The sequence below is a fragment of the Pholcus phalangioides genome, unplaced genomic scaffold (assembly GCF_987345545.1).
Source record: "Pholcus phalangioides strain wild (caught in Gottingen) unplaced genomic scaffold, Ppha-v1.0 ptg000003l_1, whole genome shotgun sequence".
Lineage (NCBI taxonomy): Eukaryota > Metazoa > Arthropoda > Arachnida > Araneae > Pholcidae > Pholcus > Pholcus phalangioides.
The window spans coordinates 33,811,602-33,825,729 of NW_028301596.1; the positions used below are offsets into that span (position 1 = coordinate 33,811,602).

At 33.4% G+C, this 14,128-nt stretch overlaps 1 protein-coding gene across 1 annotated transcript in view; it reads right to left on the reverse strand.

The window, feature by feature from the left end:
• The window catches only part of LOC149088444 (uncharacterized), a 145,343-nt gene that overhangs the window by 28,375 nt on the left and 102,840 nt on the right, over positions 1 to 14,128 (reverse strand). Inside the window, exons 6-9 of the mRNA XM_089247534.1 lie at positions 13,322 to 13,375; positions 8,390 to 8,446; positions 8,132 to 8,287; positions 4,966 to 5,091 (exon numbers count right to left, since the gene is read on the reverse strand). Coding sequence (XP_089103660.1) covers positions 4,966 to 5,091; positions 8,132 to 8,287; positions 8,390 to 8,446; positions 13,322 to 13,375 — 393 coding nt within the window. The remainder of the gene's footprint in view (positions 1 to 4,965; positions 5,092 to 8,131; positions 8,288 to 8,389; positions 8,447 to 13,321; positions 13,376 to 14,128) is intronic.

Genomic DNA, 14,128 nt, shown 5'->3' on the forward strand with positions numbered 1-14,128 from the left:
TTATTTTTCTTCTCTGCACCTTCAAGCTATCTGCCCCTCCCCCTCGTGGTAAAGTGGTATTTAACAAGCTATTTAAAGTACTCAAGACAGTTTTTATCTAAAGTTGGGGCAAGAAAACTACTGTGATTCTTTTTTATTGTATCACGGATATACATACGGCCGATGACGTCGAGATTTTTCCATCTAAGGCACCTATAAAGAAGATCGGACATCGTCGTTCGTCTTTGAGGGAAAAAAACAGGTTTGTCACTCTTAGGCCCGGATTACACTATAAGTTTCATAAAAGTTCATTAATAAAACTTGAAAAATGCAACCAATAAGGTAAGGAGTTATATTTGAGCGAATGTAACCAATATTATTATTGGTTGTTTTTTTTTTTCAGGTTTTGTAAAAAATATTTTGTTCAAATTTTATAGTGTAATCTTAGCCAAAGTCAGGGATCTTCAACCTTAACATACAAATTGGCGGTACAAATTGAAACTTTCCTCGAAGCCCGCGGGCCACAAACTCATGTAATTGAGTTTGAAATCACTTTATGCGGTTAATTAACCATTTATTATACATACATATATAATTTCATAATAATTAATATGTAAGACATATTAATTTAAAATTAATATCGCTTGAAATCATATGTCTTTCAATAATTATGCAATTATTACGTACGTACGTACGTCTCTGATCCCAATATGCGTTAGGAGGTAGGTGGCAGAGCTGACGAAACTTTGCTGATAAGGGGAGGTGGTCAAAAATGGATATAAACCTACTGACGAAATACTTGACGGCCCCTGTCAGAAGTAACAAATACCGAAGTAAAAAGTATTAATTAAATTAATTCATAAATCTAAATCATCCAATTTAGGGTTATATTCTATAGCTTAATTTCATTTTGCTGCTGGAAGTTTTGGGTTTACTTTTTCCTATCCTTCCAAAGAAAACACTAATCCTCTCCTTGCCATGTTAAATTTAACTCACTTTAAGCTATTTCGTCTTACGCTATTATTTTGTGGAACCAATCAATCGCGTAAAGCGAGGGACGCCTGCACACCAAAAGCATAGGGACCAGGAAAACAATCCGGTGGATCATTTTCGGTTAGTTGACAAGGGGTTAAGCTAGAGAAAGACTCACATGAGGCTAGAGAAACAGATGCGATAAAATTGATACTACGAAAATCATTTGAAAATTTCCAGGTGTAACCATGATTTGAAAAAGTCTCTCCGCAGAGAGCTCTACAACATGATACTGGCATAACATGTAAATTCAAACATTTCCATCTTTACCTAAGAAAATGGAAGACATATGGCAGTATGAATTCGAAACAATCGCAACTCGACAACATAAATACGTTAGGGACACATACATACTCAGAACACACATTCCGGAATGTGCCGATGCGTTAGAAATCTCGTAGAGCAATGTGTACGAGGTGCATGTACGGTTAAATAGTAGGTGTAACCACGTTAAGTAATCACTGTTTTGTGTAAACCGCAATAATTTTCCTGAATAAATTACAATATCCTACAGAACATATATCTGAACGATTAACGCGACCGACGGAGTGTTAGGATAAGAAGGGTAATAACAGACACTTTTGAAACACAACGATAAAGATAGAACAAAGCGTTCATCACGATATTTATCGCAGAGATTTTTTTTCCCCCCCATCTATCACGAACAAAACCCTTTCACGATCATTATCGCTATAATAAGCCTCCCATATACAAGCATTTTTATTATGGGAAAGACATCAAATACGAGCACGGGAAGAAAAAAACGGATAATTCACACAAGCGGTTCCTCGCCGTGCATCTCCCCACCCCCCCACACACATATTAATTATAGTTATCATAAAACACATTGAACTGCGGAAGAGATTAATTATATTATCATCATAACATAATTTCCAAAAGCTTTGTCGTCAAGTCATTCTCTTCTTAAGTCTTAATCTGAAGACGATTATAAAAAAAAAAGAAAGGCCATGAATATAAAAGAAGTAAATTATAGTGATTTCTTTTAGAAGCTTAAAAAGAAATGGAGATAATAATTTGAGAGCAGGAGGCAAGTGGTCATTAGCTCGGAAGGTTAAAAGACGTCAAAACCACAATTACTGAACAGGAAAAAAGAAGAGGTATCTTCCCCCAAGGACAATTAACAACAGCTGTTAACCGAGCCATTTTCTCCAACATTGTTAAAAAGTATGGGGGGGGGGGGGAAGAAATATTTCTGGTTTATTTATGAGTTGAGGGAAAATAATTTCTGTAATATTTATACCATACACTTTAAAACTATTGTTATTATTTATAAATATAATAAACCAAATTGGGAATTATTCTCCAATCACGTTATGTGCGATGTTTTACTATCATTTGTGAAAACGTATGAGTATACCAGATAAGGTTCCTCATTTATTTATAAGGCAATTATTACTAGTATATCGTTATTAATGGATATTTTTCATATGGATATTAATCATCTTATAAATGGATGATAACTACCAAAAAAGGTGATTCGTTATTTATTTTGTTTCTATTTTCATCATTTCAGATACTATTAGCCATAAATAGATAATTTAGTTATGAAACCTTTTATTTGACATTCATAATTTTCATTTTTCTTTTTGAGCCACTTCGTTCTGCGGCTTGCCTGCTGTGACCGTTTTCTTTTTTATTTGTGCAGCAAAGCCCCTCTTAACAGTCACCCCTGTGTCACGGGGTGTTTAAAAATAAGAATTCTCCCATAAAAATCGAAGTTAAATAATGTATTTCAACCCCTGCTTAACGGTATTGGACACCATTTTCATCGTTCGTTCCAATGGACCATATCCCCTGCACGTACATCAGCAGTTGCAATTTCTGTTTAAGTTATACGCACTAGATGGCAGCACAAGTTCTAATATTTGATCGGTTTTTTTATTCATTTTTTGGAAAATTTTTTAAAATAACAGGTGTTTAGTATAAAACGTGCGACCTAGAATGTAAACAAACACAGTGATTTCGATTGCGTTGCCACTCACCTGATTATCAATTTAACATTAATATTTGGTTATAAACATTGCACACAAATATTTTTAACTGGACCATAAATAAAAAATATGTGATTCAGGGGCATTTCTATGCAAAATAACTATTTACTACAGAACAAAAACATCATTAGAGAAACATAGATGGCTGAAATTGACTACTTATGAAATTGACTTCAGCGCCTCACGCCACAGTGCGTGAAATAAGGAAGGCAGGGTCATGTCTCCAGTGGTGTAGATGGTAGCATGCTTGCCCGGTATGCAAGAGGTCCTGTGTTCGAGTCCCGGCGGAGACGTGATGACTTCTCTTTCCGAGTTCACCTCAGTATAATGTCCAGAAAATAACTGTGTGTGTGTGTTTCCTTGAAAAACTCATTGTTTACCTTTTTTGGGTCCTTAAAATAGTACTTCCGGTGCTGGAAATTCTCACTTCCGTTTAACTAAATTACCTATAACTTCGGTTCTAATCATCGTAGGAACAAAAACAAACCAGTTTTAGATTCTCGTTCAGGAAATTTGGTATGTAGTTAGTAGTTTACAATGGTAGTTACCTTGCCTTTCAGGAAATTTATCAGACTACGTTGAGAAAAAAAAATCCAAAATTTTTGGAAAAAATGGCTTTTTCAACGTAGTAAGTTACCTTAAGAAAATTTTGGTTTGTGAAGTTTTTATTGTTTTTTTTAAATATTTGGCAACTCTGATGACTGTTTAGAATCTGAAATCAGGCGTTGCTGGTTATGCTCGTATATTTTATACATTATTAGACGCTTTTAATATGGCCAGTTATAGTAATCGCCACTGTCTGTCAATAAGAGGGAAAAATTATGTCAGATTACAGTGATTTATGACGGTATCGGCGGAAGATTATGTTCTACAGATGAGAAAGTAAGTAGAGGAAACCATATCACCGAAATATCCGACATCGTTTAGGAGTTAGCAATGTCAGTCATCTGAAGAAGACGATGATGGAACAAGTAGAGCGTCCCAAATGATAATTTTGGGAAAACTCATGTACCATGTGACAAAAAAAGGGAAAAATGATTTTTTTTCTATTTAAAAAAATATATATTTCTTAGTCCATGGTCAGAAAAAAAATCCTAATAAAAAATCGGAATAAAATTTCGGAAATTTTCATTTTTGAAAAATCACAAAAAAATTAAATTTTATTGTAAACAGATTTTAAAAAATACCATGACACACTCATTAGATCTTTTAGTTCCCAAAAATGTTCATTTTCATAGAAAAATTTCAATGAAAAGTATCTGAAATTTTTTGAAATGAACAGTTTCAACAATGTCAGTAAAACATGGGCTAAAAGTTGTTGCAAATATGCAAATCAGAGTCTTATAAAATGCAGCTAGTTCTACTAATGGCTCATTTTTCTGTATTTTCCTATTAGTGGTGCTAACATAAGATTTTCATAGTGATTCTGACATTGGTATGTGTCACACTGTTGGTGAAGTTGTTTTGCCTGAATGGCAAATCGCCGGTTAGAGATTTGCGAATGTTTCGGACACAAAATAGATTGAAGAAAGGCCCGAGTTTCACTCTTTCTGATTTTGTTTCCTTTAGTGCCCTCTAACAACAAAATTTGAACTAAATTACCTTTCTAACCAAAAAACAGTTTTTCGTTTCGTGAGAATAACTTTTTCGCACAAAAATCGCATAAAATATAACAATTGCTTCAATTTTTACGAAATTTTAAACTATTTACGAATATATTGGACATCCTGTATATCATATGAATGGGGAACAAAATTTCATTTGAATGGTAACGTACAGCTTTATTCTAGTTAAGCCTCTCTTGTTTTCTTAATACAATTTTTACTCCTTGATATTCTTTTTTTATCTGAATATTTCAAGGATATTTTGTGTACCCGGTACAAAAACTTTAAAACCGTCAAAATCACGTAATCTCTAAGGATGAACAAAAATGAATACCTACAAGCCACTTCCAGCTTGATATCCAACGTGTCAGCCGGTGGTATACCATTATCAGCCGTGCATCTGTACAGTCCAGCTTTATCTCTCGTCACAGTCGGTATGTACAATGGGTCTTGAACCGAAGATTCTGGGAGGAATATTTTGTTATCACATTAGAAATGCATCAGGATAGAATTTTGAATAGAAAATGCAATCAAAATGAATTTTGGTACTCATACTTACAGAAGAAAATTAATTTTCCATAAACTCTGTTATAACGACATCGAAGATTCCACTAAATTTTGTCATTATAACCGATGTTTGAGTTCTCAATGTTTCTCTTCTTTAGGAAAAAAAATATGTAATCGGTTTCTGTGCGTATATAAAAGTTGTATGATGTAAACGTCTTGTAATATTTCTTTTTGATAAAGGTGAACGTATATGATCGAGAAAAAAATACTGAAAATTGGGGTTGTACATATCCGATTCTCGTGAAAAATGTTGCTATTTGTCAGCGAAAAATTAAATTGCCAAAATTTCATAAATAGTAACGAAATATGCACTAAAATTATGCCAATATGCCGAAATATGCACTAAAAACAAAAATTCAAAAATACACATTGAAAAAGCCGAAAATGTCACTAAAAATCCAAAAAAAGCACTAAAAATTAAAAAAATGCACTGAAAAGATCCTCAAAAGTCATTAAAATTTCCAAAATATGTCCCAAACATGGCCCCCACATCGTGGAGTAGGGCGTCTACACTGGAACCTTTGCCGGTGACCCCACACCAAATTTTCACGGGACCTACTATAACGCATTCGTAGCTTTGTAAAAAACAAACAAAAAAAATGATGAAAGTTGCCCGGGAAACAGGGATGGAGCCCTGCTAGCCCCTCCCTTGAGGGGATCGGGGTTCCCAGAACTAGTAAAATATGCATTATATAACAAGTTATCATGTAAAAAAAAAATCTTAAATTTTGTTCTCGGTTCGTCTTAAATTAAGTAAAAAAAAACCATGAGTTAAAAATTTTCATAGAATTTTTGTAAAAGATCCCTTAAATCTAAAATACCCTTAAATTAATTAACTGCATAAGGGAGATGAAATAAGATAATTTTGATCTTGTCTTGTAGATTCCAGGTTTGAGTAACGCATGTAGCATACAAACATCTTCTAATTTCCTAAATACCACCCTTCTGCCCCCCCCTCCTAACTTTGTTAGTCCCTAACATAGGTGTAGGATCATGGCCTCACAATGCTTGGGATGATAGGGCTTCATCCCGAAAGTCCCGGGTCTCCATTATTATCTTTTTTCTTTCTTCTTTCACACTATGAATCCACTATAGAAGGGCTGGTGAAAAATGTCTTGGGGCTCAACAAAGATCGCAGCCTAGGGGGGCCCTGTTGGAGGATGTGGGAGTCATGGGTAGGATAGAAGCACTTTACTACCGAATCATTGTTTATGAGCGGGGAAGAGAAAAGGCTGGTGTTATGTATACATTATTGAATAAATAATGATATACATTATATACATCATGTATTCATTTTAAAAATCATGGAAATGTGAGCTTTCGTATAACTGCAAAAAAATTTTTAGTTTTTCTCAAAATTATCCAATTTTATGCATTTATATGCATTAATGCTGAAAATGCCCAAAATATGCATATACATTTATGCACTTATGCATATACATTTATGCACTTATGCATATACATTTATGCACTTATGCATATACATTTATGCACTTATGCATATACAGCGAGAGAAACACAGTGTTTCAACAAGTCTGTAGTGATAAGAAACACTGAGCCCCGCCCTGACAAATATAATTTGCCATACGCAGTGAACATTTATTTTATCCGAAAAAAAAATGCATATGTATATATATGAACAAGTCTGTAGTGATTTAAAATATATTTCACTGGGGGGGGGGGAAGTCAAACATGACAAATATGTGAAATGAATATTTATAGTCGCGGGCATTGTGACAATTTTGAATAATTTCATCATTTTTGTGGCACCACGGTCATTTTGTGCACACGAGGGCTAATTAGACCCCGGGACCTACAATTTGTTACCGATTCCAGTTTTTTTAATACTCATCGAGAGATTGGTACGATAACCCTTCTCGGTGCGGCACTCCCTGCGGTAGCAAACTCTTTCCGCGGGTATCGAACTCGCGATGCCTCTAAAGATCCTTTGTCACTTTAGGCGAGTATCTTATCGACCTGGGCTACCGCATCCCCACAATTTTTGAATTATGCAAATTACTTCCATCCCAAATTCTAGCAAAGTATTTGAATTAAATCAAGGTTTGTTGGGAAAATAACCTGAGCATTTTTATAATAGAAAAAGTCACAGTAACGAAAATACGGGAGAATGTTCCGTCTTATCCAAACTAGACACCCATTTATGACAAAAATTAGTAACGTCAAAAACTATATTTAATTCAAAATAAACATCTTCCGTAATCTAAAATCATTTACACGACGCTATTATGCGAATTAGAATAAAAATACGTCATTCTTTATATCCAATATTTCTGTTATTTTTAATAATGAATCCACTTATTATACATGTTACGAGAGACAATTATTAAAATTTTGTATATCCATAGATACAGAATAATTTCGCGACAATTATTTACTCACAGGGTTTACTCACAGAGTTGTTTACTCACAGTGTTTTATTAACATACGGATTTATAGAAATGAATTGAGAGGATTGATAATTTTATTTTTCGATGTTTATTCATGATAATGTCGAAAAGCGTTGAGTAATATTTAATTAACTGCAAATTATTTGGAGATATAAAACTTATTTATATCTCCTTAATTACTTCTTGCCATGATTTTGGAACAGTATATCTATTAATTACACTTCCATTTACTTGTATCGGGTTCAATTAGCTTCGTATCCTATAAAGTGGCTATTAATTAATGTATGAATTAAAACTTGAATAGCTAATGATTTCTGGCTTTCATGTATTTCTGCGACGTCGTTACACGCTCGGCTTCGGTGTATATATATATGTAATAAATGCTATTAGTTATCGTATAGTAATAAGAGTAACATTGCAAATATTTTGGTTGATTAAAATTTATGGTGGAATATTTTATATATATTTACATTTATATGACATTTATATGATAATGTTAATAACTGCATTAATTCAGATAATTGATTACCTTGCGAAAATTTATGGGAGATAGCCCTGCCGTCGATTCTTCTCCAGGAAATTAAAGGTGATGGGTTTCCGGATGCCGGACATCGGAGTCGGACGTTGTGACCCTCGTCGACGATTAGAGTCGTCTCTTGATCTTTCTCGACGATAGATGGCGCAGCTGCCGGAAATTAATTGGTTAAATCACGTGATTTCAAAGATACAATTTGACTTTACATTTATTGCAAGGTTTTCATTTGCGTCTTTCATAGAAAGGACTTACTTAGTATGCTTCCATTCTTAGTGAGGTTAGAATGCCACGCTGTTATACCAGGTGTACCTGCAAAATGTGAAATATTTTCAATTACAAGGGGGGGAAAAAACGACGAGAGTTTAATGTAGTTCCCCAAGACAATATGTGATTATGTGTTTTCGACAATTTCCAACTATAAAAATGTAAAATTGGAATTTGTGTTTATAATGCCGGGATTACACTACAAAGGTTTAACGACAGATCATGTACAAAACTTGGGGAGAAAAACAACCAATAGGCCAACCAATAGTTGGCTACATTCACTCGAATGTTACCCATACGATATTGATTGCATTTTTAAGTTTTATAAAATAATTTTTTTAATATTCATTCCCGGTCTTAAGAACAACAGAACACAATCTCACAGAGTAAATTTCCTTTCAATTGATACAGAGAGAAGAAGATTTCAATCCCCTCAATTTTTTCGATTAAATGAAAATATTTCTTGCAATATATTATTTTTCGGTACAGACTTAATAATGGCTTTATTGTGCATTAGGCCCGAGCCCACGGCGCAAAAAAAAAAGAACGATTAAAGAGAAAATCACCCTAAAATCATTAAAAATACAAAATCATTGTTCAGCAGCGTTATGTATAGATAGCTGATAGATAGTGTACAAGCTTTTGGACAAAACTTCGGATGATCTCTATTCGACGAATCGGCGATAAATCTGGCAACCTTGTGCTAACCTAATCGCAAGTTTGGAAAATGAAGAACGGGAAAATAAAAAATAGGAGAAAAAGAAGAAAAAATAAATAGAAAAGGGGGGGGGGACACAAATAAGTAGATAAGAGAATATACAGTAGATTTCTCTTTCCACCCTCATCCTACTGTTCTTCCTCGCTCTTACATGTATATAGTATGAAAATATATTATATGTGGATTGAAAAAAAACACTAACAAGCGTACAGAAAAAACGGGGAGGAAAAGAGACAACTTCGATTCATAGGGTTACAATAAACCTGCGCGATGATGAGGAGAGAGGGAAGAAAACACAAACAACTGGATTCAATTTATTCAATTGGTGATCGAACGGAATATTTCATCTGTGATCGTAAAGGGGCTAAAGAATTTTTTTTTTTGTAAAAAATCCATTCGATGATTCAGCAAATTACAAACTTCACGCCTCAAAACACTTCATAAAGCTTTGTCACAAATACTCGTACAACTAATATGTTTTAAAGAATATATATCATATATACTGTGCACTTTTTCCCTCTCTCTTAATGTTTCAAAGTTCCAGAAAGAAAAAAATATGTTTCCGCAGTCGTAGAGCAAATATTTATTCTGTCCCAATGAAAATTGCTGATCTGGTCCGTCGTCTTTTCAGGTTTTTTTTGCTTTTGCTTTGGACACTCTCGCACTGCGAATCGCTATAGAATAGGGTTCTCGAAGTTTCTTTCTTTCCAAATATATATATTTACAATTGACTCTAAACGAAAAAAAAGAAAGAAAGTTTTGTTGATGTTGTCCATCCGAAGAAAATGTACGAGAGAAAAAAATATACAGTCTTTTTATCCTGTTTGCTCTAAACTGCTCCGATTTTCTATCAACCGTCCGTAGAGAGAAAAAGAAAAACGTTACACTGACTGCTGCAAATAAACGTTTCTTTCGTTTTTTTTGTTTCGAGATATACGTAAAAAGAAACGTTTATTCTTTTGCTATTTTCTATCTTAAGAAACGTTTTACGATCGAGTCTGGTAGAAAATCTACTGGACTGTGTAGAACACGACGGTTGAAGATAGACAGCTCTCCTTTTTTTTTTCCTTTGTATATCTGAAAGGCTTACGCTACTGTAAAGAAGCAAAGAGTTGGATGGTAAAAAATAAATAAGAACAGTTTAAGTTATGAACACGGCATTTCTCTTTTCTTTTTTGTCGTGTTTCCTGTCTCCGAGGCTCAATGTGTAATTTTTTACATTTCTTTTTACATTTCTACCCGGTGAAAACACGTGTAACTGGCATTCGGAATGGCACTGACGTATGTGATGAATGATGTATCTGATTGAAAAATGTATAGATTTTTATATCAAAGAGACATTTTTTTTTTACATTCTGAACTTGAGAGATGCAGGTTTGAAAATGAAATGTGCCGTTCTTTTTTGTCTGTGCAACACATAAACTTCAAATGTCTAGTATTCTGTATCTGCACACAATTTCTTTCCCTGAACTAGAAATATTTATATCTGGAATTGAAGCAACTGTACATTTGATATCCCTCTTAGAAGAATTCAAGTTCTTTTGTTAATATCAGGAATACAACTATTATACTCCCTCTATAACGGATGCGAAAGAGTCCAATACAGTGGAACCTCAACTAACGGACACTTTCCTGGTCCGCGGTGAAGTGCGGACACTCTCGATAGCGGGCAGTAAAATCACAAGCAAAGTCTAAACTCTAATTTATTATTATTTTTTTATCATAATACGAGAATTTATCATACTCAACTAAGATTACGTTTAATCCCAAACTCGTGTTGGTAAATCGTCTATTAATTGCTTAATTAACTGAAGATGGTTAACTATGCTCCAGGATGATGAATTCGAATGGTTGTGCTGGGGTTTTGTTTGTTGATACGTGTGTAAAAAGCCAACATCACAGGACTGATAGTGTTGTTATGAATTTTTTTTTAATGTCATTACCACGTATTTCCAAGAGATCTTTACGATCTGTCCAGGAAATTTCTTAGTGTGTTAGTACACATCCATGCCCGAACCGGGATTCGAATCCGGACCTGCACAGTCAGAAGCTAGCTCCCTTACCAATGAACTGCCAGGCGGTTATAATTTTTCTATCTTCTTCACGCTTATTTAAATTTAATTCCATTTTTATTGCAAAATATGTATGTGTAGTGCACGTATCATGTACGTTTAAAAATAATTAATTAATTTAATGAAGAGAAGAAAAGTCATAATTTTATTTATATTTGCCAGAATATCAACTTTATTTGGTAACTATGCATAATCGCCGGTAAAAGTGGTAAATGTAATGAAATTTAATGAAAGTTTTTTTATTGAGACGATAGGTAACTATGCATAACAACTTGTGTATTACTTTTACATATTCATTTTAACATTAAAATGTATAGCAACCGAAGCCAAACGTCGTATAAATATGTGAAAGCCGTGTAAACGAGGTTCCATCATATATTTCCCGTTAGCGGACAAAATTTTCAGTCCGTTATCGAGTGGTTCTACTGTATATGATTCGTTATATGCTATATGATAATAATAAAAAAATATGGGCAAATTTTTTTCCCACAACAAAATTATATCTCCCCTCTTTAAATAAATGTGATTACGAATGATTTTTAGCGTATAAACATTTTAGATTCATTAAGAGAAATCAATAACTGAAAATATCATCTTCCAATTAAATTCGACATAAGGCTGTTCATATGAATATTTATAATCAATGTTTAAAATAAATTATGAAAAATTCAGTAAGTCAAGCTAAGATATCGAAATACGGTAGAATCTAGATTTATAATGGATCAGATAAAACCAACATTTTCATTCGTCAAGTCAATGAAATTGTTATACCGGGGTTAGATAACTGAAATTTGCACACATTGACTTCTAAATATGTCTTTGAGAAATCCGTTGAATCGGAAATCATTGTAAATGGGTTCTAGTTGTATTTCATTGTAATTACATTCTTAATTCGATTTTCTGTATTCTTGAAGGCAAATAATAGTCTTATAAAAAGGATGTTAAATGTATAGGCAGTCGAACAAGACCAAAAATTATACTCATCGTTGCCGGATGTTCGATACAATTCGATTCGTTACTGCAGGGTTTGGTATTAAACGCATATGAATGTAGTAATGTTGACGCTCGTTATAACGATCCCACGTTATAGCGACCATGGAATGGCCACTATAACGTGGTGAAAGTCTACAAGTCCATCGTTACAAAGTCCCAATTTTTTTTTTTTTCATAGAACAACTGTCATATATGTTTTGCTTTCAATAGAAGGACCCTCCCAATATAACGTCCATTTTTGACGGGACGAAGGAGGGGGTCGTTATATCGAGTATCAACTGCATAAGAAATAATAAAGCTATTTTATTTCGTCTTTAGTAAGAAAATGTGCGTCGGGAATCAATCGATACCGTATTTCTTAAAATATGCCGGGCAAGGTTGTACTGTAAGCATCGTTGTGTCTGCACGAGAAATATAATGGAAATCACATGAAAATATATATAATGAAAGTGTACCTCGCTTTTTTACGATAAGATTATCTTCGCCGTTCGGAAAAAATGAAATGCAATATAAAAATTTACTAGAAGTATATACTATTTATTCTACTTATATCATTAATCATTGAGAAAATAACGATAGTTGAAGTATGATTACTATTCATACACGATGTTTGGGTATTATTATGCATCGCGTTATTGAATATAATAACATTCAAAGAATATTTTGAAATGCTATGTTGTATTGTTTAATTATTATTTTTTTATATTTTATTTCGTTAATAAAAATTTTATTTGGAAATTTACCTTTTTTTTAAAATTTTGTAACCATTTAAATTAAAATTTTTCAAAATAAATAGTTTTAATGTTCCTAATATCCCGTTTTCCTAAACATAAGCCCTGTAGCATATTTCTTGTTAATACCACCGAAAAACATTGTAAATGATTTCGAAACTGCGCATTTCTAATTATGAGCATCAAGAAAACTTAATACCTGCAAGAAAATACACTAAACATATAAATATAATGACTAAAACACACACAAAAATATTATAGGCTACAATACATTAATATTTATGAATCCCGAAACAAAATTTTCAGATCACGAGTATAGAATTAAATGTTCTACGCAAAAACGAAGAAAAAAATGAAATTTAAATAAAATTTCAATTTATACACACAATATTTAATTAGTACTCACCATCCACGCCAGGAGCACCAGGAACTCCTCTCCTGCCTCTAGAGCCAGGTAAACCTATAGGCAAAATAAAGAAACAATAATAAAATGAGAAATATGTGTATTTCGAGATTCTAAACTATATTAAAATTTTCAGTGCTTCCTACAGTTACGGATAATTCAAATACAAGCTGAAAATGATACAATTTACGAGCTAACATTTGTGAGCTTGAAACTTACGAGCAGAAGCTCAGGCATGAAGACACACGGAAACTCGTGTATTTTGGATCTCATGTAAAATTGTACCGTAGAGACTGATTTTTATGCTTGTATTAATATTGTCAATATGAGGAATGAAGTCAACTCCATTATAACTTAATTTTAGACTGGGAAAGTTTGCATCGAAATACGAGTTTTCCATGGTAAGTAATAATAGATTTCCGCGAATGATCGTTAGATAATAATCAATTTCCACCAAGGATTGGATTGCCAAGTTTAGATATTCATCCGTGTACGTGATCCGTAACCGCTATAGTGATATTCTTTTATTTTTATTCTTTTATTCTTCGCATATTCTTTTGATAAAACATTGTTTCAACATGCCAGCGTTATCCGTGGTCTTAGAAAGTTGTAAAAAAAAATAATTTTTGAGTGGTTGTTCTGTTGATAGGTGTCATTTTTGGTTAATTATATACGCCAAGCTTTGTAATCATTAAGTGAAACGTGTCTCGATACTCAGGCTTTATATAACACGTTAGTCTATTTGGCCCACAAATTGAGAGAAAAAATTTACACTCGTGGGCTATTGTTTTTTGTCAATTATTATGAGTC